Consider the following 23,731-nt stretch of genomic DNA (forward strand, 5'->3'; position numbering starts at 1 on the left):
TCGCCTGCGGGAATGTACTGAAGTCGCCCGAAGTTTCCCAGTGAGGCAACTTCGGACATCCAAGCGCCATTGCGCTGCCGTTTTCTTATTATAGCAGGGGGAAGGCAGTTTGGGGACATTGTCTCCCCGAAGAAGAGGTGATTAGTTGCCTGGCGACTAAATCTCCCCGAATCTGCCCAAACAAGTGCTTGTGTCATTGACACCATTTTCATGCTCATATTTCTAATCAGCTTTCTTTCTTGTATGTGAGATTATTATACAACTGGTTTGAAAAGTCCTGTTCTCTAGAGGACATCCATACCAAATATGTATAGTTTTAGGGCTAATTCCTGGCTTGTATCGAACACAAATATAATATATAAATATAATATAGTTAGTTAGCCAAAAATGCAATGTATAAAGGCTGGAGTGACTGGATGTCTAATATAATAGCCAGAACACTTCTTCCTGCTTTTCAGCTCTCTTGGGTTCCATTGAATGGTTACCAGGCAATAACCAATCCGTGGCTTGAGGGGGGCACATGGGTCATAACTGTTGTTTATAAATCTGAGCTGCATGCTGAGGTTCAATTACAAACTCACTGAACAGTTATGTCCCATGTGGCCCCCCATAAAGTCTCTGACTAACTCAGTTATAGAGCTGAAAAGCAGGAAGTAGTGTTCTGGCTATTACGTTACACATCCAGTCACTCCAGCCTTTATACATTACATTTTTGGCTAATTATATTAGAAACATTTTTTATCTATTTACACAGTTTTTATTTTTACACTGAACTGTTTTTTTAGACCAATTGCACTTTTTCTTGCAGCCAGTCGATAAACTTCCATGCCATTGTGTGGGATGCATTGTACCTGATGCTATTCCTTCAGGCACAGAGCAGATGCTTCAATTTGCAATTGGTCTTCATTTTTTTTATTATTTGTGGGTTTTGGGTTATTTAGCTTTTTATTCAACAGCTCTCCAGTTTGCCAATTTCAGTTGCTACAGTACACATTACCCTAGCAACCATGCATTAATTTGAATAAGAGACTGGGATATTAAGAGGAGAGGCCTGAATAGAAAGATGAGTAATAAAAAGTAGCAATAAAGCTGATGTGAATGATCACAACAATCGTTATAAAGCACTGCATAAATGTATAATCATCTGTTGTATACATAGTGGTGACAATGATTAATCTGATTAATTCAATCACTCATTTCTCTTTTGCATGTCTAATCATAGATTTATCAGTTGAGTTTAGTAGGCAAATAAACAGGCTCAAAAACACATTGCTGCTTTTGTTTACCTTCCAATCTCTTTTATAGACTTTGACATCATCATTTTTTTGCATAGACACACAGGGGCTCATTTATAAACACTGGGCAAATTTGCACCTAGGCAGTAACCCTTAGCAACCAATCAGTGATTATCTTTTTTTCAGCCAGCTGCAGGTTGAGCACTGAAAGCAATCATTTGATTGGTTGCCGTGGGTTACTGCCCAGGTGCAAATTTGCCCACTGTTTATAAATGAGCCCCACTGATTTTATTCTTTGCTTGATGAATGATCGTTCGTTTCTAATTATCTACCACTAACCATTCAGATTAGTATAAAGTAGTAAAAAGAACAAATCAGATGATGTTCTGGCCATGAATTGACAGAAATCTTTTAACCTGTCCAATCAGCGACTGATCGCAATGGCATTGTATGAATCTTCATTTCGTACGACTTTGGGGCAAATTCACTAGCGCAACACTTCGCCAGACGTAGACTCGCCAGGACAATACTAATTTACTAAAATCCGAAGTTGCGTCCAAGGCGCCGAACGATGTCGAAGTTGCGCTACAATTGCCTAATTTGCATATGGCAGGAAGTTAAAGTACAATGGACGTATATGTTGCAGCAAATACATTACACTACACAAACCTTAAAAAAAGTTACACTCTTTTGCAGCCTATCACCCTGAAAAAGGAAGACGCTAGCATTTTTTGGGACTTAGAAACATTTTCAACTATTTTTTTAGGAACTCCTATCTACTCTGTTGCACTTCAGTAAAATGCGCATCTTAGTGAATTTGCGTAGTTACATCCATTCGCCAGAGAGAAAATTCACCAGGCTTTAGGGAGTGAAGTACCACTAGAGTCTATCTCCTTGGCTAGCAAAGTTTCACCGGTGACCGTTAGTAAATTGGCGAAGTTGACGTCACATTGGGGAATTTTCGCCCACAATTAGTCATTTCGCCCTTTAGTAAATTTACCCCTATATGTTTGCATCTATGACCAGCTTAAACTATAGGGTCCATTCTACAGGCTCCATTATCTTATCTTTGAAGCCAGATGTAGCTACAGATCTTCTTTCGTTTATTGCAGGCACATGAACGCCTCGAAGATACAAAGCTGGAAGCTGTTAGTGAAAACAACGTCGAGCTGTTAAATGACATTATTAAGGATATTAGTCCTTTAGAAGATGAAGATAAAAATGTTCACGAATTAATTGGCATACTTAAGGAGCCACACTTTCAGGTATGTGAAGGAAAATTCAGATTCATAGAAGAATGCGTCCTTATAATTAAAAGCAGATGTTATTTTAACATATTTAATAATGGGGGGGGGGTGTGAGAGCACCTCAAATAGAGATGCATTTAAAACGGCCTTTCTGTTGGCCACATTACTCACCGCCCTAACTTTGATGCTTGTACTTCTACAATTGGCTTTTTTTTCTTATAGGCATATAGTCCAAGCTGCCGGTGCTGTTGGTCCCATTGCATTACATGCATTTAAACACGCATTGGAGCTGAGGCACAATGTTATGGGCCAAGGGGGGCCCTGCCAAATCTCCAAAAAGGAGCTCAAACTGATTTATACCAACAAGACAGTCCCAGGGCAGGTGGATGGAAATAGAGTTGTAGATGGGAGTGTAAATAAACTATGATGAGTAGATAGGGCTTTCTATTTTTCTATAAAACTGAAAGGGAGACTTTGTACTAGGGATGCACTGAATCCAGGATTCAGTTTGGGATTCTGCCAAGATTCAGCAGGATTTAGTTGAATCTAAGTGCCTTCCCGAACTGAATCCAAAAATCATGTGACTTTTTGTCAGACAAGCAAGGAATTCAAAAATTTCCATCTGCACATGTGGTTCTCTTTCGCCCTTACCCTCCTAATTTACATATACAAATTGGGTTTCAGGATTCAGCCAGAACTTTCACAAAGGATTTGAAATTTGGCCGAATCCTATAATAGTGGACTTGGTGCATTCCAGTTTTGTTCGAAACCCACACAAGAGACCACAAATCATTGAACAGATACATTTCATTCTGTCTCCATCAGAGTTTTAGCCATTATTAAAATAGTTATTTAGAGCTTAAAGAAGAAGCATTGAAGAGACTTGGCTATACCCTGCTAGACCTTGGGTTGCAACATTTGGGCAGTAGCGTCACTAGAGGGGGCGGGTCCTGGTGCGTGACGCGCAGCCGGGCCCCGCCCCCTCCGTACGGCCGCATTTGTCAGTGGCGCGTGAGCTGCCGGGGCCCTGAGGGGGTGCGGGCCCTGGCCCGCCTGTACCCCCTGCTCCCCCGGTAGTTCCGCCACTGCATTTGGGTGATTTACAGAAGAGTACACTGGAAAATTCGTAGGAATGTTGTAGCTTTCAGAACCAAGCAAGGCACTCATTGACCATCTATCCTAGGAACTGACCTAACAACATATCACACCTGTGTGACTAGTAAGATGGAATATCATCTGTTGTCAGAGACTTATCTGATTTCTTTCAGTCTCTTTTAGAGGCCCACGACATTGTAGCTTCAAAATGCTACGACTCTCCCCCTTCTAGTCCAGAAGTCAATTCTTCAGGAAATCAGATTGCACCCGTGGATGCCATTCGTATGGTTGGGATTCACAAAAGAGCAGGAGAACCATTGGTGAGTTGATTTGTCGTAGTTGCCTGTCACAATTTAAAGAATGAAGATTTTCCGTACAGCACCCATCCATTTAAAATGCCTTTATTGGTACATTTTTGGCAAACAGCCTGGTCTGCAGACTAACGGTGGATGATGGACCACTAATGGTACGTGCACCTGATATTGCTTTTTGATTAAGGAATCCAGCTGACTCAAGCACACAAACACAATTTAAAGAATGTCTTTATTCAACCTAACATTTCAGCAACTGTATGGCTCATGCATTCTGAAGGGAGCAAGTGGGCTTACAATTAGTTGACTGGTCTTGATAACAAGCTTATAGGGTTATAGGAACAGCAACACCAAAATCTGCAAGTGTTTAAAAGTAATTAAAATATCATGTACTATTGTTCTGCACTTGTAAGACTACAAGTGTAGTAAACAAGATGGGGCAGCCATTCAAACTGTAAAAAAGGCTTATTTTACATAGCAGATAATATATAAAAAAAAACATTGTATTGGACAGGGCTTATCTGTTATGTGCTATGTAACCTGTGCCTTTTCTTCTTTTTTTCCAGCTTGAATAGCTGCCCCCATGGCTACACAGCTGCTTTTTCATATAAACTATAGTTGTGTATCTGAAGCAAACACACAGTTTTTACCAGTGCCGAGCAATAGTATATTATATGTTAATTACTTTAAAACACTTACATTTTACTGTTCCTTTAAGGTGGACAAACACTGACCTACCTCCCAGGTTTACTGCACTCTATCAATGTAACAGAAGATGCCCTGGTGCTGCCACAGATAAAAGATAAGGAAAAACATTGTAAATTTAGCGTGTCAATATTTCGGTCCACATTGAGGGGGGGCTTTCTTAGGACTCGTGTATCGAACCCACTGTGAGGTTGTTATATGCAGCTTATTAATACTTATTATTTCTATGAAAGTGAGTTTTTAGTACAATCCCCCCCCCCCAGTGTTTATGACATACAGGAATTCCTGTCTGCTCACAAGGCTCATTCTATATCCATATCGTTTTGCAAAACAAAGTTATTCCGTAACTTAAGCAAAACACTAAACTGTATGTGCATCCCGCAGGACTACTGGCATGAATTTGCATTTCAGATTAATATGCACTGTGTTATTGATGCTACATCTGTACTTTTATCTTCTTAGGGTGTGACATTTAAGGTTGAAAATAATAACTTGGTTATAGCTCGAATTCTTCACGGTGGAATGATTGACCGGCAGGGTCTTTTACACGTGGGCGATATCATTAAAGAAATTAATGGCCATGACGTTGGAAACAACCCCAAAGAATTACAGGAACTGCTCAAGAGCATAAGCGGCAGTGTCACTCTCAAAATACTCCCGAGTTACAAGGATACAATCAGCCCTCAACAGGTCAGTCTCCTGTTTATCCTCTTCTGCATTCAATCCCACTAATAAATTGTGGTGTGAGAGTGTGTGTGTGTGAGAGTGTGTGAGAGTGTGTGTGTGTGTGTGTGAGAGTGTGTGTGTGAGAGTGAGTGTGTGTGTGAGAGTGTGTGTGAGAGTGTGTGTGTGTGAGAGTGTGTGTGTGTGTGTGTGTGAGAGTGTGTGTGTGTGAGAGTGTGTGTGTGTGTGTGTGAGAGTGTGTGTGTGAGTGTGTGAGTGTGTGAGAGTGTGTGTGTGAGAGTGTGTGTGTGAGAGTGTGTGTGAGAGTGTGTGTGTGAGAGTGTGTGTGTGAGAGTGTGTGTGTGAGAGTGTGTGTGTGTGAGAGTGTGTGTGTGTGAGAGTGTGTGTGTGTGAGAGAGAGTGTGTGTGAGAGAGAGTGTGTGTGAGAGAGAGTGTGTGTGAGAGAGAGTGTGTGTGAGAGAGAGTGTGTGTGAGAGAGAGTGTGTGTGAGAGAGAGTGTGTGTGAGAGTGTGTGTGTGAGAGTGTGTGTGTGAGAGTGTTTGTGTGTGAGATAGAGAGTGTGAAACAAAAGGCACAGATTTATGCCAATGAGCGGTGCTATAGTTTAGACACAAGCAGATTTTCTTTTCTCTTTGTGCTTCTGGGCATTATCTGTTGAACCATATTTACCCTATGAAACTCAAAATATTTTTGATACAAAGCCAAAGAGCAATACATGGAGGTTTCAATTTAAAATGTAATGATAATTGTTTTTACTGAAAGAAACACAAGGGCTCTTGAATAAAGTGTTCTTTCCCCCAGCACCTTTCAGATGTTCAGTTTCTACCTCTTTTACACACCCATATTCCATAACCATTACAAATGGAATTGTGCATCAGACCCTTCACTATGCTGGTTTTTTCTTCTGTCTTATAATATGTAATTCCTAGCGCCCTAAACCCCCTTCAAGTCATGGAAGCTAGGAAGTGATATATTTAATGACCTAAGAAATCCCCTGATCTCTGCTAAAGGCACTGACCAGAGCAACACATTGGGCACTGCAGTGCAGCCCACACAATCTCATGCTCTGACTCACCTGCAACATAAGGGTTTATACTGCATAGATAAAGGTGCATTTAGACATCCATAGGAAATAGAATTTGTGAAGTTGGATATAGCACTACAAACTTAGCAGATATACAATGTAATTGGTGTAAGCCTTAATTTTAATTAAAGGGGATGTAAACCCAAGCATATGACTTATTTCTAAGCAACCTTTTTAATATACATTCAATTAACATTTTCAATGAATTTAGAGTTATTTAGAAGTATGACTGTCACTTAAGGAGGCATCTCCCTGTCCTGGTGGCTCTGACTTTCCAGCTGATTACTAGACCTGTAAACAAGACAAGACGGCAGAAGGTGGTTGAAATATACTACTTTCAGTTGTAACAATATTTATATGTAACAACAAAACCATTCCATTTTTCTAATGATAGTATATAGCAACGTTGCTTAGAATGACATATTCTTCAGGCAAAACTTTGTTTTTAGGTTTAGAGTCCAGGCAATGTATGCAGAATAGCAGGTAGAGTTACAGGATGAACTCACGCAGTGTTTTCTCTGTTAAAGGTATTTGTGAAGTGCCACTTTGATTACAATCCATTCAGCGATAACCTAATCCCATGCAAAGAAGCGGGATTGAAATTCTCCAAAGGAGAGATCCTTCACATAGTCAATAGAGAAGATTCAAACTGGTGGCAGGTGAGTTCTCTAAGCAGGTGTGGATATAATTCAGAAAGAAAAGATTTAATTGTAAAAGATTTGGCCACCCACATTTTCTACGAGGTACTGCAGATATAATTCTGTAGGATCACACCATCATGCCGCACAAAGCATGTTTTAGAATTTTGTACTCTTTCACTGTAGGGGCATTTCATCTGGCCAATTTTTAATCTGGAAATCGACATATTATGTGTTTGTCAACCTATTACAACTAGTGCTGCGCAATATGATGGCGCTCCAAAAATACATGTTAATAATATCAACTAGGGATGCACTGAATCCTGGATTGGGTTCGGAGTCCGGTGTGGATTTGGCCTTTTTCAGCAGGGAACCAAAATCCTAATTTGCATATGTAAATTAGGGGTGTGAAGGGAAATCACATGACTTTTCATCACAAAAGTTATAAATGATTCCTTTCCCGTTTTGCATTCGGCCAAATCTTTCACGAAGGATTCGAATAGTGGATTCAGTGTATCCCTAATATCAACAAACAATAATTCAGGCATACGGCACAATATCTCCCACTGGCTCAAAGGCTTATTCTAAAATGTAATACCCCATTATATATATTTCCTTCTAGGGTACAAAAATGATGTGATTCATAAAGACCCCATACCATATAAATATATATTTATATACATATATTTTAGAGGTGACAGTCCCTGCAAACTTAATTCCCTGCTGACAGGTTGTGTCTTGCAAAAGTCCTTAAGGGCAAAGGCATACAGGGCGATTTGTCCAGTTCTACAGCAGTCACCTGCAAGCACTTTGCATTCACTTTACAGGCAATTGTTGCTGGAGACAGGAGCTGCCATGGTTCAAAATGACAGCCCCTTAACAAGCAAGTGCAAATATCTCTGCTACATGTGACTGCCGTAGAAGTAAATGAGGGGGAATTCTTCTGATTTGACTTACAGTTTGCAGAATTGATACAAAGGGGCTCGAGTGAAGGAATAAAGGAAAAAAAAACTTAGAATTTCAAATGTTTTTTTTTTGGCTACTTTGACCAATGAATGGGCTACTTCGACCTCAAATCGAATGATTCAAACTAAAAATCTTTCGACCATTCGATAGTCGCAGTACTGTCTCTTTAAAAAAAACTTCAACCCCCTAGTTCGCCACCTAAAACCTACCGAAGTCAATATTAGCCTATGGGGAAGGTCCCCATAGGCTTTGGTAGCTTTCTTAGGTTGAAGAAAAATCGTTCGATCGATGGATTAAAATCCTTCGAATCGAACGATTCGAAGGATTTAATCATTCGATCGAATTGCGGTAAATCCTTCGATATTCAAAGTCGAAGGATTTCAATTCGGCAGTCGAATATCGAGGCTTAATTAACCCTCGATATTCGACCTTAAGTAAATTTGCCCCTTCATCTTGATAAGGCCCCCATATTGAAAAAGTGTATTTTTGAAACACTTGGGATAATTTTATTAATTCACAGTCGTCCCATATCTGTGCGCCAATGTAAGTAAAACACCCCTGTGAGGTGCACACCCAAAGTCTGCTCATACACAGCACAATTAACACAAATTTCAACAAAGAAAAGTATGGGAATAACACAGACAAGGAGCAAGAAATGGAAGGTCAGGAGTTAATGGGGTTGTTCACCTTTAAATTAACTTTTAGTATGAAATAGAGAGTGACATTCTTTGCAATTGGTTTTCATTTTCTATTATTTGTGGTTTTTGTGTTATTTAACTTTTTATTCAGCAGTTCTCCAGTTTACAATTTCATCAGTCTGGTTGTAAGTTTCCACATTAACCTAGTAACCATGCATTGATTTGAGTAAGAGACTGGAATATAAATAGTAGAGGCCTGAATAGAAAGATGAGTAATAAAAAGTAGCAATAACAATACATTTGTAGCCTTACAAAGCATTTGTTTTTTTAGATGGGGTCAGTGACCCTCATTTAAAAGCTGGGAAGAAGAAGAAGAAATCAAATAATTCACAAACTATAAAAAAATAAATAATGAAGACCAATTAAAAAGTTGTTTAGAATTGGCCATTCTGTAACATACTTAAAGTTATCATTGTTTGCATTGACCAAATTTTCAGGTTTGCTTATAAACTAGGGTAAATCTTATATATTTCCTTTTGGATCATGAAGCCCCTCGCTATCAATTACCTGGTCAGCCCTTGCAATGGGTCACCCGACTTCAGTACTTAGGAATATCCTTTACCAAAAACCAACGTAATAACTTGCAAGATAACTTGAACCCTATACTTACTAAAATCTCTAGTCAAATGAAGGCATGGAGTTCCCTCCCCTTAACGCCGCCGGGTAAAGTGGCAATTTGTAAAATTATCTTTTTGCTGCAGCTTCTGTATGTATTTGTAAATTCCCCAGTTTACATACCAAAACAGGTATTTACACGACTAGATTCTGACACTAAAACATTTGTGTGGGCAGGCAAGCGCAGCAGACTGGCGTACTCCGTTTTACAACTTCCGAGCCTGCAGGGTGGGATGGCCCTTCCAGATTGGAGATCTTACTACTTAGCGTCACAATTGCAGCATCTCCTGCCATGGTCTAAATTAGATGTAACTGATTCTTCCTATGTGGTTCTTAGGGAGTGTTGGGGTAGTATATGTTTCTAGTACATATACAGAACTTCCACTGCCCCTTTCTATTGATAAGAACACTTTTTAAGGTATGGGAGGAGGCACTGAAGCTTATTCATTACCAAATACTCCACTCTGGGAAAATGAGGGGACCCCCCATTTCCGGCATGCAGATTTGCAGTTATTTTGGCAAACACAGGGGGTACAGGTCATTGAGGATCTACAGTATATGTGGACAGTGTTTTTAAAACCCCCGAGCAGTTTGATTATGATGTGGTGGTTACAGCCTGGTTACAATATTACCAACTTAAACAGGCCGCTAAGGCTCAATGGTCACTATCCCCGGTTGTTATAACTAAATCACCACTGGCAAATATGTTGGAATATCTCACTTGCTTCTGCAGAAATCATCCCCTATCATGGCTCTACTCTGTGCTAATAAAAAACAAGAAGTGTATATCGGGTAATTTTAGAGGAAGGTGGGAATCAGCTATGAGTGACTTGGAGGATGAGGAGTGGGAGGAAGCTTTGGAGGCTCCCAGTCTGGTGTCCTTTAATGTAAGAAGTAGATTCTCCCAAACTCTTATTCTACATCATGCATACATCACACCTGTACGTATGCATAGGGCAAATATAAGACCAGATGACTGCTGTCCCAAATGTCATTTGCCAGGGGCCGATTTTCTTCACCTGATGTGGAGCTGCACAGTGGTGGCTTCGTTTTGGGTGAAAGTCTGTGAGGAACTTACCCATATAACTGAAATAAATATACCTGTGAACCCAAAAGTGTGCCTACTAGGTGTTATTACATATCTCACTAAGTCCCCCTATGTGTTAGTATCCCTGAGAGAATCGCTATTCCTCGCACACAAATGCATAGCACTTAAGTGCTTATCGGGTGACTCCCCCACTGTACAGATGTGGAAAAAATTTTTGCAGGAACATATTACGCTGGCACGGTTAGTCTGCATCCAAAGAGATACACCAAATAAGTTTGACTTGGTCTGGACGGGATGGGTGGAAGCTTTGCAGCCAGGGGCTGATCCTACCTGAGAAATTGCACCTGTAAGACTTTTCATTGTGTAACTGTTGTGTTGTATGAGGTGTTATGTACCTGGTAATGTGTACGGATATGCATATGTAAAATACTGAATGTCAATCACTGTGACTTGTTTCAAAAGGTCACCCATTCCTTTAAATACAGATACTTTATTAATGTTCATTATTTTAATACACAAGGGGGGTTGTGGGAGCACCCGCATTGCTAAGTAAAAATATATAGAAGTATAAGGGAAGTGCTACTGGCATATCCAAATGGGTCAGTGCACATTCCCTGGGCCCCTGTCTAAGTAATTCAGTAGATATGCAAATGCATGTGTTAACAAAGACAGGGGTTTTTAGTTGCAAAGTTATGATCATAAAGTTGAAAAGCCACCATACCACATCAAGGTAAACCCCATATGGCGGTCCCTAACTTGTTTACCTACCAGTCATAGTATTGAGGATCCTGTGTCTCTCTGCATAATAGCATTAGTAAAGTAAAAAGTAAAAGTCTGCTGAACCTTGGTTTCTGGAGGGCTAAATCCTCCCCCGCTGCTGAATTGCAGCTTTTAAGAGAGAGTGATTGCCCAAACCAACGCACATTTTTGACAAAAATGTATAAATATGGTGCAGTTAAAAGCATAGGGCCACTATTAATTAATAGGGGTGGGTATGGGGGGTGCTACAAGCCACAAGGAGCTTAGCCAAAGCTACAGGCTGTAAAAGCAAAGTTCATTATTTTACCCATGAAAATGATGTTCAAGTTGTACTCTACATGGATTTATGAAGAGGATTAGTTCTGTGTTGATAAGATTTATGCTATAGGGGAATTCTTATTGATATCTAAAAATTCAACACAACTTCAGTGGATTCTGAAATATTCTTTTACTGTATTATGTCTTTATTGTAGTATTTGTGAGATAAATGTTTTTTTCCCTTTGGTTCCTCAACTTCTTCCATCCCCCATCCGGAGTGCAGAGCCAATTTTTATGTAATGCTTCTCTTTAGCTGGAGATATACATAATCTCTTCCATATGCCACAGCCTATGTGCCTCCCCCAGCCGCCTCTCTTGAATAGAGTGCTGTGTAACACAGGCAGTATTCCATTCAGCGCACACTATAAGTGTCAGGATTACTCGGAAACAGAGGCCTGTGGATAATTGCACGGTGCCCCACACTCCTCAGCACAATGTATGGAGCGTTATTCTAATCATATTTACACAGGAATAAGGTGTGTATCCTATTTGCAGGCAAGCCACGTGAAGGAAGGGGGGAGTGCCGGACTCATTCCCAGTCAGTTCTTGGAAGAAAAGAGAAAAGCATTTGTTAGGAGAGATTGGGATGGACCAGGTATTATATTTATTCTACATTTCGTATTATTTTATTCTACATTCCTGTTCTTAGAATTGTGTATTACTACAGGTGAGTAATGGGTTAAGATAGTTCACCCAGTAGGCATTGGAAAAGTCAAAGTGTTTTGCTGATCAGCTGGATTGATTCACATGTAACTAACTAGAAGACTAGTGGAAACTTCCAGACCTGTGTTTGTATTAAAGTAATGTCAGACTGGGTCAGTGGAGCAGCAGGCGAAAACCCAGTGGGGCCCCAATGAGCCAGAACCACTGCTTGTCTAGGATCTTGTCCACAAGAAGGCCAAAGGTTGGGGTGGAATGTGGAAGGTTTGAGGTTGGGGTGGAAGGTTCGAGGTTGGGGTGGAAGGTGCGAGGTTGGGGTGGAAGGTGCAAGGTTGAGGTGGAAGGTGCAAGGTTGGGGTGGAAGGTGCAAGGTTGGAGTGGAAGGTGCAAGGTTGGTGTGGAAGGTGCAAGGTTGGGGTGGAAGGTGCAGGGTTGAGGTGGAAGGTGCAAGGTTGGGGTGGAAGGTGCAGGGTTGAGGTGGAAGGTGCAAGGTTGGGGTGGAAGGTGCAGGGTTGGGGTGGAAGGTGCAAGGTTGGGGTGGAAGGTGCAGGGTTGAGGTGGAAGGTGCAGGGTTGGGGTGGAAGGTGCAAGGTTGGGGTGGATGGTTCGAGGTTGGGGTGGATGGTTCGAGGTTGGGGTGGATGGTTCGAGGTTGGGGTAGAAGGTTGAAGTGGGTCAAGTTGCATAGGGGGTGGAGACTGTGGCAGTGGGTAGCTCACAAGTGGAGACCCCCAGTCCAGAACTGTGTAAAAGGCTATATAGAGGTTGTATTTTGTTTAGACTCTATAGGCAGGTCTTCTCAGCAGATCTCCTTCAGCAGAGTGCATAAATATATAAATACACAACACACACACACACACTATACATATATATACTTTGTGTGTATTACGTGTTGCGCATGTTATAGTTTCAAGTTAGAATCTCCCGCTTTGCCTTCTACTCCAGCTGCTTTTGTTTTATTGACTTGATCACACTTGCTTCTTATGCACTTTCTGCTCCACCTTTCCCATTTTTTACCTTTCTTGACCATTCCCTTGGGTCTTAACCCTGCTACATAATGAGTATAAATCTGGAACTGTGTCTGTTGATTCCTCACATTATACTGATACAGAACCGAGCATATAGTGGGAATGTGCTGATGGGTATTATGTTGATGGGCATTTATCCCCAATACTGAGCAGTGACTTTGGGAGTGCAGGTATGGGACCAGTTATCCAGAAAGCTCTGAATTAAGGAATAGGCAGTCTCCCATAGACTCCATTTTATCTAAATAATCCACATTTTTAAAAGGGATTTCCTTTTCTCTGTAATAATAAAACAGTAGCTTGTACTTGATATAATTAATCCTTATTGGAAGCAAAACCAACCTATTGAGATTATCCAGTGATAAAAATAAATATTTCCTTTCAAAAGCCTCACTCATTCCATGCCCAGAAGGCACTTAATCACAGGTTCTGCTGAACTTTGACTTTTTCCATATACTGAAAGTGCTTATCAGTCAGGGCCTCATTCCCTGCATATTCCCCACTGATCTACTAGATCACAATTGCCTGTGTGTATGTTTGTGTGTGTATGTGTGTATGGAGATATAAACATGTGCAATATCCCACTAAAGACTACACAATTGCACGTTGCTTACTAATACATATATTTGCTTTCAGGTCAGTTTTGTGGCACAGTAACAAGCAAGAAAAAGAAAAAGATGATGTATCTTACCACAAGAAATGCTGGTAATTTATTACTGTAAATAAAACATTATAACCTCACATTTTACAGACAGAGAAGTCACTACTTCATAGCTTGCTCTGTTACTTACAATATCTGCCTATTATCCTTATCTTGCTCTGATGAGCTGTCTATATAAAAATACAGCAATGGGAAAGTTCAGTACATGGTGTGAATATTGCTTTGTATCTATTATATTAACCAATACTGTGCCAGTGGCCAGTTAAAACCCAATTGCTTATCATTCCCATCATCTTAAAATCCTAAAAAAGAAAAAAAAAAAAGAGCAACACTCACAGGGTTGTTTCCAATGCAAGCAAACTGTGTTTATTCCACTCAACGTTTCGATCCCCCACAGGGATCTTCGTCAGGAGATTAGACAAACAACCAGAACCCATTACTAGTTGTTTGTCTGTAATCTTCTGACGAAGATCCCTGTGGGGGGATCGAAACGTTGAGTGGAATAAACACAGTTTGCTTGCATTGGAAACAACCCTGTGAGTGTTGCTCTTTGTGCAAATATTTGCCCTTTACGGCTGGCACCCAGGTTTTTACTGAGTCAACGGAGTGCACCTTTGGAATTGGAATATATATATTAATATATAGAAAATATTGATGGCCAATTAAAAGGTTGCTTAGAATTCGCCGTTCCATAACATACTTAGGGGTTATCTACTAAACTCCGAATGCCAAAAACCCGAAAAGTTTGTTTTTTTAGAATAAAATCTGAAAAAAACCCTGAGGATGAAAAAAGTCTGAATCTGAAAATCCAGCATCTCAGACCTGCCGAGGTGGCATATTAGTCAATAGAAGTATCAAAGATATTTTGATCTACGCTGGGTTTTGTGCAATAATCGGAAGATTTTGTGGTTTTCAGGCAAAACTCCAAAAAATCTGAGTTTTCGGGTGGGAAATCCAAATAATATGTAAGATTAGGTTTTTTTCGCGATTTTATGGATTTTTTCCCGCAAACAAAGTTTTTGGGAAAGTGTATTGATAAACACGGAGAAAAAAACATTACGGATTTGGTCGGAGTTGTTTTCAGAAAATATTGAGAAAGATTCTAAAGTTAATTAAAAGTGAACTACCACTTTACATTTTCAGTATTGAATGTCTCAGAATAAGCAAATAAAAGTTACTTTTACTCTCTTCGTGTATCCACAGAATTTGACCGTCACGAGATTCAGATATATGAGGAGGTAGCTCGGATGCCTCCTTTTCAGAGGAAGACTCTAGTTTTAATTGGCGCCCAAGGAGTGGGTCGGAGAAGCTTAAAGAACAGGCTCATTGTATTGAACCCTACACAGTTCGGAACAACTGTACCATGTATGTTTCTAACTCATAAATTTACATAAATGTAGACATATCCCCATTCATTACAAATCCTATAGAATTAGGGTCCCTGCAGCCATTGGAACAAGCTTTACATTATTTATATCCTACTTTGACTCATTATAAACCAATTTTTTTCGTGAACCAGCTTTGATGTTGCCATGCTTGTGCCTCATTGCATAGTTTAAAGTGAAACGTGGAAAATGTAGGATTAATGGCACAGTCAGATACTTGACAGCCAGCATGGTAGGTTGTATCATCTATACTGTAAATTATATCCTTATAAACGGTGAGTTCTAATGTCATCAGTTATAAACAGTGAGTTCTGATGTCATTATCTGTTGTGTATTATAATAAATAAAGTACCCCCAGTTGCAAAATATAAGGATATTAGAAGTCACCTCGGAGTTCCATGACCTGTATAAAAACACTCCGCCTTTGGCCTCGTGTTTTTATATGGTCATGGTCAACTTATAATATCCTTATATTTTACAAGAGGGGGTAATTTATTCACTATATAATACACAAAAGCCATGAATATCTTGTAAATTATATCCTTATACACCGTGAGTTCTGATGTTATTTCTCATTTGTCTCATTTGTTACGACTCACTGAAACTTGTGTATTATAATAAATAAAGTTCCCCCAGTTGCAAAATATTAGGATATTAGAAGTTACCTCGGAGTTCCATGACCTGTATAAAAACACTCGGCCTTCGGCCTCGTGTTTTTATATGGTCATGAAACTCCTCGGTAACTTATAATATCCTTATATTTTACAAGAGGGGTACTTTATTCACTATATCATGTGACTGACATACACATTCCCCATTTGTTCCTTTTCATGCAGTCACTTCTCGCAAGCCAAGAGAAGATGAAAAAGATGGTCACGCATATCGATTTGTATCAAGAACGGAAATGGAAGGGGATATAAAGGCTGGAAGATATTTGGAACATGGAGAATATGAGGGAAATCTCTATGGGACCAAGATTGACTCCATACATGAAGTGGTTATGGCTGGACGAACTTGCATATTAGATGTTAACCCGCAGGTCAGTTTTCTATAAAAAATGCTGTTATAATTATGTAGTCTCTGTTTCCACATAAAGATATACATATATATCTCACAGATAGATATATAGCTGATTTAGGCAAAGGTATGGAATCCATTATCTGGAAACCCATTATCCAGAAAGCTCTGATTTACAGGAATACAATTCACATTTCTCAAAATGATTTTCTTTCTCTATCTAATAATAAAACAGTACCTTGTATTTGATCCCAACTATTATACTATATTTTAATATATTATACAGATATGGGACCTGTTATCCAATGCTTGGGACCTGAGGCTTTCTGGATTTCTTGGATCTTTCCGTAATTTGGATCTTCATACCTAAGTCTACTAGACTATCATGTAAACATTAAATAATGGGCTGATTGTACTTTCAATAATGATTAATTATAGCTTAGTTGGGATCAAGTAAAAGCTACTGTATTTTTATTACAGAGATTTCAAAAATCATTTTTAGAAATTTGGATAAAATGGAGTCTATGAGATGCAGCCATTCTGTAATTCAGAACTTTCTGGATAATGGGTTTCCAGATAACGGATACAATACCTGTACTGTAATAAAGACTTAAAGGCAACATCAGCATATAGAGCAGTATGCAAGCAAAAAAAGCAGGACCATTTAAATGTATTCTGTATTTTGGAATATAAATGAAAACTCATTAGTAAAACATATCGCTCCTGTAATTTTGCTATCAGTCTTCACTGAGCCAGCAGTTTCCCCTGGCAGGCCTAGCCCCACATGTGGGGTACAGTTAATTGCACAAGATGAAGATCTAGATGTGTAGTACAGGTATGGGATTCATTATCCGGAAACCCGTTATCCAGAAAGCTCCAGATTACGGAATGGTAATCTCCCATAGACTCCTTTGTAATGAAATGATCCAAATTTTGAATGATTTCCTTTTTCTATGTAGTAATAAAACAGTACTTTGTACTTGATCCAAACTAAGATATAATTAATACTTATTGGAAGCAAAAAACGCTTTATTTGGTTTTATTTAATGTTTAGACACAGAAAACTGGAATTACGGGCTGGCACCACTCCGGAACACCAAACTCGAACAATCAGTAGAATCCAGGAGCCCAAATTTTAAATAGTACAAAAAGTCTTTATTTTACATTATGTATTAAAAGATAAAAGCCTGATGCGTTTTGTGTCCCCCAAGGACACTTAATCATAATTTATTTGATGTTTACATGATTTTCTTAGGAGATTTAAAGTATGAATATCCAAATTACGGAAAGATCCGTTATCCAGGTCCCATACCTGTATGTAAAAATACAGATAACAGGAGGCAAGAATCAGAATCACTTTTTCTCTTTTCCTCTTGCTGCCACCCAATCAATGGTGCAGCACCACCTTTTTATCCCTGATGGCTTCTCTTACACAAGAGACGCCTGTTTATATTGGTCATGCTTTACAATGAGTGAACATGTCTTTATTGATCACTCACAGGCAGTTGGGACGGGGATATAGATAAAAAGACTGGTGGGCATAGTCTCTTTAGGAAGGTAAGTTGATGAAGATGCACATACATGTCAGACAAGTCGGTGTTAAATGGCAGAGCTTGTGGGCCGGGTGGTGTTCATTCTGCTGAGAATTAAAGGGTTAACATTTTACTTTCTAAGGTAGAAATAGCAGCAAGCTATAAACTCTCACCAGTATATTGTTGGTTAAGCGAATACAAAATACTTCACATTTCTGCTTTTTATTTTATTTCAGGCTTTAAAAGTGCTAAGAACAGCCGAATTTATGCCATATGTCGTTTTTATTGCCGCTCCAGAGTTTGAAACACTTCGAGCCATGCACAAAGCTGTTGTTGACGCTGGAATCACTACAAAGCTTTTAACAGTAAGTCGCCGGCATTTACTAAATTGCACCGCTTGTTACAGCAGCATTCTATGGGACTTGTGCTACCAACAAGGATACGGGATTATAGAGCAAGATTAAAGCTTGGAGGGACTAAAGCTTGTGGAATGTATTAAGGTTGAGTTTTATTGGTACTGGAGCTTTTTGAAATCACAAGCTCTATGGAGGATATAAAAGGCACTAAGTTTGCTCAGGAGCAGTAACCCATAGCAACCAATCAACATGTTGTATTTACTGGTCATCTGTTTATTGGTTGGTTTGGGTTACTGCCCCTGGGCAAATGTATTACATATAGGGGTTTTTCTTTAAATCACGTATGCCATGAAGGTTATTAAAAGATCAGAATATAAAAAGTATGAACGTAAAAAAGTGCAGGAAAACAACTATCTATAAAACCAATAAGAATTCACTTTTATTGAATAATTACTAGCTGAAAAAAAGCCATTAAAGTCTGAATAGCTAAAAACAAGTGCAATAGAATCGGCACAACTCCCACTGATTTATGGGACCTCGACGGCTTTACTTGGAGAATTTTTGTATTAGAGTTTTTTGTGGATTTTACACTTCATAAAACTCAAATTTTTAGCATTTTAGAGAAAAAATATTTTTAGAGAAAAATACATTATGTGGAGGAAAAAAAAGGAATCGGAATGTTAGTAAATAGGCCCCATAATGTTGTTGAAAACTGCAGATGATCCTTTATGGCAGTCTGATCTGATCGTTTTCTTTAGTTGGGTCTTGGAGGAAGTAGAAACAGGCAGATTCTTAAGACATAACTTGCTGCCAGGAATGGGATGAAATTTCTAAGAGGAGAAGAAGAAAGGCAAGAGGTCAGAAACGGACCATTAAAAGCATGAGTTTATGTTCGGTTCAGAGCTAGAGTGTGGATGGAAGCTGGCTAGTGGGAAGAGCTTTGAATATCAGTGTAAAGGGAATATCCAGCTTTTTGCATAGAATCAATCCCATTGGCTGCCAATACAGTTCATGCTGAGCAAATCAGGAAGGAGGGGACTGGAGCAGGCGCAGTACTGGTGTTGCTTTTGTTTGTTCCTTCTACCCAATGCCGATCTCTGCAGGGAAGTAATGGAGGCAGGGGTTTCTCCACCCAAACAGCACAGGTTTCAACAATGTGGGTAAGGCAGTTAGGACTAAAGCTGGACATTCATTGTCAGATCATAACAGGAGTCTAGGGAGAACCATCAGTAGGACGCATTAAAGTGGTCATTCACCTTTACTAACTTTCACTATGTTACAGAATGGCCAATTCTAAGTAACTTTTCAATTGGTCTTCATTATTTCTTTTTTTTATTTATAATTTTTGAATTATTTGCCTTCTTTTGACTCTTTCCATCTTGTAAACCAGGGTCACTGATCCCGTTTAAAAACAAAATGTTCTATAAAGTTAAACATTTATTGTTATTGCTACTTTTTATGACTCCTCTTTCTATACAGGCCCTCTCCTATTCATATTCCAGTCTGTTAAATGCATGGTTGCTAGGGTAATTGGACCCTAGCAACCAAATTGCTGAAACTGCAAACTGGAGAGCTGCTGAATAAAAAGCTAAATAACTCAAAAACCACAAATAATACAAAATGAAAACAAATTGCTAATTATCTCTAATATCTTTCTCTATATTATACTAAGAGGAAAATTCCTTTAACACACCTATGTGGTCCTCGCCCAGTGGAATCCTAACCTACAGAATATCTGATTTTTGGGCATAAATCTATTGGGAGGCCCCATACACAGACCAATAAACTGGAGATATTATCAGCTTATTTCATTTGCCTTTGGAATAGTTATTCTGTGGATTGATTTCCCACAGATCTCAATCTCTCTGTTTCTTCCCGTAGGATTCCGATTTGAAAAAAACAGTAGATGAAAGCGCTCGGATTATGAGAGCCTACAACCACTACTTTGACGTGACAATAGTGAATGATAATTTAGACAAAGCCTTTGAGAAACTGCAGGCGGCCGTGCACAAACTGAGGACAGAACAACAATGGGTTCCGATCAGCTGGGTCTATTGATTCCTTTGGGAGAGGAAGAACGATACCCCGGCAACAGTTGCCAGGCAGTCTGTACAGAGCAAGGCCAAACCGACAGTAAAGAGACCTTCGGCACTCGTGTCTTTTTTTTTTTTTTTTTCCTGAGAAAGGTTTTCAAGGATCATACACTGTTGTGAATTTTTATATAACATTTTGAAGGGAAAGTGTGCTTAAATATGTAATTTATTTTAATTTTTATAACTTTTACAGATAATCTTTCTATTCATTTTACATGAAGGAAATGCGTTCAAGCATTTAACGTGAACTTTCATCCGAGTACATTTTGCCTTTTTCCTTCAAGAAAACGTGTCATTTACATAAGCGTTTGGTCTTACATTTTCACTGTGATATAAAAGATACTTGAAATTTTGTAAGCCTCTCGTGTTTAATGTAGTCACAGACATGCGTACGTTTGTATGGTTTAGGGCAGAGCTGGCCAACCTTTTCCATGCAGCGGCCACAATATTTCATACGCTACAAATCTGAGGGCCAAATTGTATGATAATGGAGATGCCATATAAATAGTTTATAGAGCTCTTAAAGGAGAAGTAAAGTCGTTTAACACTTGGGGGTGCCAAATATTAGGCACCCCCAAGTGAATGTATTTACTTACTTTACCCCAGGCTGGTGTTCCTATGAGCACCACGGATCAATCCTCTTCCCGACTTCGTCTTTCTTCTCGCAGCTGCGCATTAGAGTGAAAAGACGAACTAAAAAGTCGGCAATTTCGTTCTACTGCACATGCGTCTGCCCCGGGAAATTTGAAGAAAGAAGAAGCTGGAAGAGGATCGCTCCGTGGTGCTCACTGGTATAACCCCGGCCGGTGCAGTTTCAGGTAAGGCAATACATTCACTTGGGGTGCCTAACATTTGGCACCTCCAAGTGCTAAATGACTTTCCTTCTCCTTTAAGCAGTATGGGGTCCATCTGTGGCCCTCCGGTGACCACTAACTTTATTCTGGGGTGAGATAGAAAGCCTCAAACTGATCTGAATGTGAAACCCCTGGCAGGATCACTACCAAATGTTTTTGGGCTGAAAACACAGTTGAAGTCGATGATTTTAGGAGGCACTTTGGTGACTTTCTTCCTAGAGCTAAACCAGCATCTTGGGTCATACAAAGGGGTGATTCAAAGCCCCCTGCTGTCTCACATTGGCTTCATTGGAAACACAGGAGAGGATAATTTAAAGGAACAGTAACGTCAAAAAATAAAAATGTTTTAAAGTAATGAAAATATAATGCAGTGTTGCCCTGCACTGGTAAAACTGGTGTGTTTGCTTCAGAAGCACTTCTATTGTTTATATAAATAAGCTGCTGTGTAGCAATGGGGGCAGCCATTCAAAGGAGAAAAGGCTCAGGTTACACAGCAGTTAACAAATAAGCTCTGTCTGTCTAATGGTGTTATCTGTTATCCATTAGTTAACCTGTGCCATATAGCCGTTTTTCAATTTCTGCCATTGCTCCCCAGCAGTTTGTTTATATGAACTATAGTAGTGTTTCTGAAGCAAACAGATCAGTTTTACCAGTGCAGAGCAACACGACCTGATATTTTCATTACTTTAAAACACTTCCATTTTTTGGTGTTACTGTACCTTTAAGTCAATGCAAGGGGGGGGTGGAGGCACTTTGGGGCGTTTTTCTGGCACCTTGGGCTGTTGTCACACAGGGAGGAACTTTACAGAATTGCTGGGTTGTTACCCTAATTTTAGCAGGCCCTGCATCTATTCCCCCCAATCATTCATGTATATGTGGGGAGCAGGAATGGAGGTAAATGAGTAGGAGTGGGGCTGCAGGTTAATACTGCTATAGCAAACTCTGTGTAAAGTAGGTTGTAGTGGTGCCATTATTTCCAATGCAGGACATTTATTATTTAGACACTACCAGACATTTTTGTGACTTTTTCTGGCATAAAAAATGGGCTAGGGACTAAGGTTTCCTGGGTGTGGAGCCTTATCTCCTTCACTTGTATAAAATCAGATGGATTGAGGTGGTTTGTGTGTTCACCTTTTCAGCAGAATTCAGTATTTGTTTATTATCTCCCCTTTATGTATAAGAGGGTCCATCTTTATCCCTGTTTTTACATGTCTGCTTTACTTTTTGGTCTCCACATTAACAAAGCGATCTGCCAGTATATACTTTATAAAATGTGACCTACTGCTCATTTTGTACAATGTGTGTGTTGTATATTTTGCCTAAATCACAGTCAGCAGTTTTGTAAAATGATGGCTTCGGAATTTCCATGAATTAGTTACTCATTTATATTGCGGTGCAGCTGTAGTTATGGCTTATCATCGCCCAAAACTGATAAAAGTGCCCAACAAACACAATTAGAGCAGATAATCTGTAGCTCGCTGTACGATACCTGCTGCTATTGTATTGATGTCTCATTAACTGGAAATGTTTCACAGGTAAATATTTAACATCAGTTCCTAAAGGCTTTGCATAAAAATTCCAGCTGTAACCTGATCTAGTTTGTTTTGACTTTATATTACAGGATGGGAGTAACAGCAGCTTCTTATGACCGGTATCAATAATAAAGGATACTAAGGGATACATTGCCTATTTACTTATAAGATGCTGAGAGATTCTATATCATTTTAACTGGGTTCAAGAGCGGATTGAGATCTATAACAGTAATGATTTTATATTGATGAAATGACAGCCAAAATAACACATAAAATAAAATTTTAATTCTGTTGTTGATTCAGTCTTTATCTTTTATTGATGCTTTCTGCAAACTATTATTCTAATGCTCTAAAAAAAAAAAATGTATTTCCGTTGAAAAATGAATTGCCTCTTCAGACTAGTGATGTGCAAGTGAGGAAAAACTGAACCCCCACCTGATCCTAACCTGCAAAATGATGCCATTGATTGCTTCTGGTTCCAAGACACAAAATCTTTGGGAGCAGAGGAGTATACTTCCCAGTCTTAGCCAACCCTAACCTGCAATGGTAACCCAAATTTCAACCAGACCCCACCCAACCGATCGTAACCTGCAAATCACTACTTCACACATTTCTAGGATCAATCCCTTTCACTTTGTTATTCTGCATTTGAGGCCTCCTTTAGGGCATAACAAGTACGAAAAATCGTTCAATCGAACGATTAAATCCTTTGAATCGAAGGATTTTAATCCATCGATCGAATGATTTTTCTTCGACCTTCCCCATAGGCTAACATTGATGCTCGGTAGGTTTTAGGTGGCGAACTAGGGGGTCAACGTTTTTTTTAATGAGACAGTACTTCGAAATATTCGAACAACGGTTCGAAGTCGAAGTCGCCAAAAAAAAACATTCGAAATTCAAAGTATGTTTTATTCTATTCCTTCACTCGAACTAAGTAAATGGGCCCCTTAATGTCACCCTATCTGCTTTCTCAGTCAGATTCCCCATTCATTGCTTTCAGCCACCTGAAAAGGGCCAGCCCCATAGTCTGAGAAAATTAGACTGCTTTAAAGAGTGGTGTGTAGAGCAATATGGAAAGTCCCCTTGCAACACACTCTATATAAAGGTCTTTGTATAGATCAACATGTCAATCGCAATAAAACTTTTTGATTTATAAACATTCTGAGACTTGCTTGATTTCCTGTGTTGTGCTTATGCTGAACTGTAACTTGAC

At 39.4% G+C, this 23,731-nt stretch overlaps 1 protein-coding gene across 4 annotated transcripts in view; it reads left to right on the plus strand.

Annotated features, from left to right (window-relative positions):
* The window catches only part of pals2.L (protein associated with LIN7 2, MAGUK family member L homeolog), a 42,731-nt gene extending 22,247 nt beyond the window's left edge, over positions 1-20,484 (plus strand). For 3 of the 4 annotated variants that reach the window (XM_018242146.2, XM_018242148.2, XM_041565977.1), the window contains exons 3-12: positions 2,348-2,500; positions 3,751-3,897; positions 5,056-5,283; positions 6,889-7,020; positions 11,899-11,998; positions 13,725-13,793; positions 14,953-15,114; positions 15,971-16,173; positions 17,920-18,048; positions 19,921-20,484. In XM_018242146.2, coding sequence (XP_018097635.1) covers positions 2,348-2,500; positions 3,751-3,897; positions 5,056-5,283; positions 6,889-7,020; positions 11,899-11,998; positions 13,725-13,793; positions 14,953-15,114; positions 15,971-16,173; positions 17,920-18,048; positions 19,921-20,097 — 1,500 coding nt within the window. In that variant the 3' untranslated portion in view covers positions 20,098-20,484. The remainder of the gene's footprint in view (positions 1-2,347; positions 2,501-3,750; positions 3,898-5,055; positions 5,284-6,888; positions 7,021-11,898; positions 11,999-13,724; positions 13,794-14,952; positions 15,115-15,970; positions 16,174-17,919; positions 18,049-19,920) is intronic. The other variant, XM_041565978.1, reaches the window with a different exon arrangement.
* The last annotated feature ends 3,247 nt before the right edge of the window (positions 20,485-23,731 follow it).

Source organism: Xenopus laevis, chromosome 6L (genome assembly GCF_017654675.1).
Source record: "Xenopus laevis strain J_2021 chromosome 6L, Xenopus_laevis_v10.1, whole genome shotgun sequence".
Lineage (NCBI taxonomy): Eukaryota > Metazoa > Chordata > Amphibia > Anura > Pipidae > Xenopus > Xenopus laevis.